Source organism: Mus pahari, chromosome 7, assembly GCF_900095145.1.
Source record: "Mus pahari chromosome 7, PAHARI_EIJ_v1.1, whole genome shotgun sequence".
Lineage (NCBI taxonomy): Eukaryota > Metazoa > Chordata > Mammalia > Rodentia > Muridae > Mus > Mus pahari.
The window spans coordinates 32,475,826-32,480,571 of record NC_034596.1 but is presented as its reverse complement, the minus strand read 5'-3'; the positions used below and the strand labels follow the sequence as shown (position 1 = coordinate 32,480,571).

General features: G+C 38.5%; 1 protein-coding gene across 13 annotated transcripts in view; it reads left to right on the top strand.

Annotated features, from left to right (window-relative positions):
- Positions 1–4,017, top strand: part of Hdac9 (histone deacetylase 9) — an 822,768-nt gene extending 818,751 nt beyond the window's left edge. For all 13 annotated transcript variants that reach the window (XM_021201632.2, XM_029540516.1, XM_029540526.1 and 10 more), the window contains one exon: positions 1,857–4,017. In XM_021201632.2, coding sequence (XP_021057291.2) covers positions 1,857–1,896 — 40 coding nt within the window. In that variant the 3' untranslated portion in view covers positions 1,897–4,017. The remainder of the gene's footprint in view (positions 1–1,856) is intronic.
- The last annotated feature ends 729 nt before the right edge of the window (positions 4,018–4,746 follow it).

Here is a 4,746-nt window from a genome sequence, read left to right as displayed (position 1 = left end):
AGAGGCAGGTGGATTTCTGAGTTCGAGGCCAGCCTGGTCTACAAAGTGAGTTCCAGGACAGCCAGGGCTATATAGAGAAACCCTGTCTCAAAAAACCAAAAAAAAAAAAAAAAAGAAAGAAAGAAAGAAAGAAAGAGAAATGGGATTAGATTATTCTTCAAGTTTTGATCCACAAATTAACACACTGAAATAAGTCTGTATATTTATATATAATTTTTTAAATAAATTTTTAAATTTGTTTTTTTCTTTCTCAAACAAAAGTCTGTATAGATAGAGATAAATGCTAACTGTGACTTGTCCTGATAGTCCTTCTCATTTAAAGACCACATCTAAACACATCCTCAAATTCTATATGCTGAACATTCTGAATAAATTATTTTTTTTCTTTTCTTTTTTTAATGACTACTTAAGGAATTTTTTAGAACTTGGTGTCTTAGATAATGCTGAGTAATTTTTACTCTTTGTTTTCTTTAAAAATATGTGTTTTAAAAAATCTCTGGATTGCCATTCTAAGGAAAATGTATCTTATTTTCTTAATTTTTTATTTAAAAAAAAAAAAAGAATGCTACATTGCCTGAGAACCACTGTATTTCATGATTCCTTGAAACCTTGGCTCTTTTCCTTCCATGCCTCTTTTCATCATGCCTAACTAGCCTGCTTGTCTCAGTAACCACTGTACATCACTCCTACTATGTTTTCCTGATGTGAAAGTGGTCCATTATAGAAAGCCAGTGAGTAGACAACAAGAGAAAACCATTTGCCTATCTATTATTCTATCGCCTAGAGAGCTGCAGAGTGCTTATTATATTCCTACTGGTGGCATAGGCATCGCACTGTATTTGTGTGTCATTTGACGTAGTGTTATGTGCATGACACATAATGAAGGGATGACTCCAAAGGATTCCAGTGTTGGCTGTTGGCACACTCTTCCTTGCCGTGATTGCTATTTTTACTCTTCACCAGTTTTGTCAGGAGCACTTTGCTCTTCATGGTTCATACCTGAAGCTGGGGTTTCACAGACTATAGTGCTAAAATTAGCTTGTGGAGTTCAGACTCAATGTGTCATCTCTGCATCTCAAATCCCGCTAATCCAACTTCCCTAGACAATCCAACTGCCAAATGTATTTGGATTCCTGCTACAATTTGTTCTTTTAACTGAATTAAAAGTCATTGTAAAAGTTTCCCTTAAAATGCTCTCAACGTGTTAGTAAATTAGGGTTAGCTCTCAAGTATAAATTTTCAAGCAATTAGATTTGGTTTTTAGCTGAGCAGAACACCCCACTTAAGATGCCGAATACAAACGATTTGCATACTACCATAGTGCGTTTCTTATAAAAATGTTAGGTCTGTAGCAGCAATTTGCTAATCAAATTCAGAATTTGATTTAAAATGCCTTCGGCAGAAGGCCAATCCAGTTATGAAAGAACAGAAGCAAAGCCCAGAGCCTGGATGAGCATCCTCCAGAAGCTAGCTGAATCTTTCACTCTCCTTAGCAAAAATGGTTCCAGAAATCACTGCAATCACTCCTAAAGTAGGATATCATAGCTAATTTTTTTTCAATAAATTATTGGACTGTCCAAGACACAAAACATGTACATTTTGGAATCTAGAGTTATAAAATATTCTGACATGTTTTAATATAAACAGGAACATTTCCAATGATTGCTTGGGTCTAAAATGTTTTTCCACTTGACATTTGTTTATACTGCCTAGGAAAGAAACTCTATTTATGGATAACTGAATGACACAAATAAACACGGGAGAGAGCTGAAAAATCAGCTTTGATTGTGCATGAAAGTCTACAATGCCATTGTGTACTCTTGGGCCGTATTCTGATTGCCTGTTTATTTTTACAGAACTGCTGGTGAGCCCATGGAAGAGGAGCCAGCCTTGTGAAGTGCCAAGTCTCCCCCGATATTTCCTGTGTGTGACATCATTGTGTATCCCCCCACACACAACCCCAGCACCCTCAGACATGTCTGCTGCCTGGGTGGCACAGTTTGATGGAACATAAACACTGGGCACAAAATTCTGAACAGCAGCTTCCCTGGTTCTCTGGATGGACTTGAAAGGGCATTACAGATTCCTGAAATGTAACCACTGTGTATCTAAAGTTACAGTAACCAGGGTTGGAAGAAACTGTTTCCAGCATGCTTTTCTGCTGATGACCCACTCCCAGGCACAAAGTGTGAGCTAGAAACCTTCAATACAGCATTCGATATTGTTCATTTCAGAAGCTGTGACAGCCAGTGAAATTTTGGGCAAAACCCGAGACGTACCCATTCCTGACATTCTGACCAGTGTCTTACTGTGTAGTTTACTGTCAAGTAGACTTAAATTGTTTACAGGACTTCTTTTCAGCTGTGAGTCGCTGGGAATTACAGACAGATTGCGGTGGGTTGTAGGGAGTTTTTTCTCTTTGTTATACTTTTGTTTGTTTTGAACTTTTTGCCTTTGTTCTAATACACTTCCATCCCTCCTGGCAGAAGTTCAGAATGGACCTGGGATAAGGAGTTTTTCCTTTTTATTTTTATTTTTTGGCGGGGCGGGGGGGGGGGGGGGGTGTGGTGGAGCCATGGTTTCCCTGTGTAGCCCTGGCTGTCCTGGAACTCATACTGTAGACCAGGCTGGCTCAGAACTCAGAAATCCGCCTGCCTCTGTTCTAGGATCAAAGGAATGAGCCACCAGCACCCAACGACAACGAAGCTTTTCTTGTTTTTCTCGATGGGGAAAAAAAAATATTGCAGTGTATCTGACAGTTCAAAAGGAATTTGCACACTACACGCAGTGTGGCAGTATTTTGTGTCTACTTTTACTGGAAATTTACATCTGTCTCGGGCAGTTTTGAGAGGTGATAAGGTCGCACCACCCCCATGCAGCGCCACCTTGAGGGCAGTGGTTCTGGAGGTGCGTCCTTTGGGAGATAGGCAGCCCTTGGACAGCACAGCACTTCTCAGGGGTGGTAGCTAGTTCCAGCTCTATCTGGCGCTCATTCTCTCCTCTTTCCTTCTCAGCCTTTCTTGTCACCCTTCCATCTTTCGGAAAAATCACCCCAATCCCCCCATTACTCGGGCGATTTGTGTATTTTATTTATTTTGTTTACTTTTCAGGTGAACCCACTCGTGTTATCTATCTTCCACTGTGGAACTACCTTAGTGAGTATAGTTTAAGTGATGCCACTGAATTCCCAGGTCTTAGAAACGTGTCAGTGAAGGTGACAATGGTCTGAAGTCCTTTTGAATGGGGCCAAGCTAAGAATTGTGCCTTCACATGAAAACTAACCCAGAACTTAACCTTTGCACAGGTAGTATTTCCAACAGAGGTTCAAAATAAAGGACATTTAATTCTGAGATTAAAAACAGCTTACTAAGTAAAATAAAATACAAACAAGTTAGCCCCTGCCTCTGAAAATTGTGTTTCAGTGTATAACTCAAAACACCTAAAGACAGTGAGGTAGAATACCTTGCATATTTAATATCTGACAGTGCTTTTGAACATTGATTTTTTAAATGTATTTTCTTAACTCAAAGGATATATTAAAGCCATAAGTGAAGATTGTCATGCTTTTATTCCAAAATCTGAAAGAAACCTTAATTAAAACAAGGTTTTAGGGAAGGCTAAGATATGAAAGACATGGAACAATGTGGTTTTAGTTAGGGAGGACTCCAACCTGTAAATCAAAGATGAAAGATCTCACTCACATAGAGTTACATAACTCCCCTTTGTTATACAGTCAGGCCACATTTTTCATGCATTTGGTTTTTTTAGGATTACCATTTTAATTTGAAAGACTTTTATTACATATACAAAAATGGCTTGGTACTTGGTTTAACATCTTAGAAATTTGAGATACCCTTTGAAATAGGAAATCTGAAATGGAATGTAACTTAGTATTAGGTAAAAATTACTTACATTGCATAAGAATTAAGTCAATCTAGATGCATAATTGTAATAAATCTCTTGTAAATTCCATTTTCTTTATATTTTAGAGAAATTTAATTATATTTGCCAGCTCTCTCTCTCTCTCTCTCTCTCTCTCTCTCTCTCTCTCTGTGTGTGTGTGTGTGTATGTGTGTGTGTGTGTGTATGTATATGTGTGTGTATGTTTGTGTATAATTGGCAAAGTTATTTAAAGAAAACCAAAGGCTTACAAAAGACCTTTTCCTTTTAAAGGGGGAAATGTTATCATACTTCAAAAGGTGTATCCTTGTGAAGGTTTAAAATCAGCTACAGGACCACAGGTGCCTATGGTTGCTTTTCAGTCTTTGCAAACACATTTTAGAAGTCGGGTAATGAAACAACAACAACGGCAGCATGACTACACTACTCTCCTGATGCCCCAGCAAGGGCATGGCCTCAGAAGGTGACTTGTCACTCAGATAAAGACAAGTCACTGGGACATCATTGTGGTAGTCTAGAGTAAAAAAAAAAAAAAAAAAAAAATACATGTATGAAAGAGTTAATCACACACTTCCTTCCCACCATGTGACAATAGCCTAACTGATTGCAATGCAAAGTATCAGAATGCTGGGAGAGGAACAGAAATGGTGCCTTCAGTTCTTGCTATGACCTTCTGGGGATATTTTCATTTGTTTAACTAGAATCACAGAGGCCTTGAAAATGAGGCATCTCCTCCCTCAAAAACTTCAAAAATCATGGGACTGGTCTCTCCTAATAGTTCAGACTTGTTTTATTTGTAGAGGCCAATCACAGAGCTTTGTGAGCTCACTGGCTATCTTTACAGAC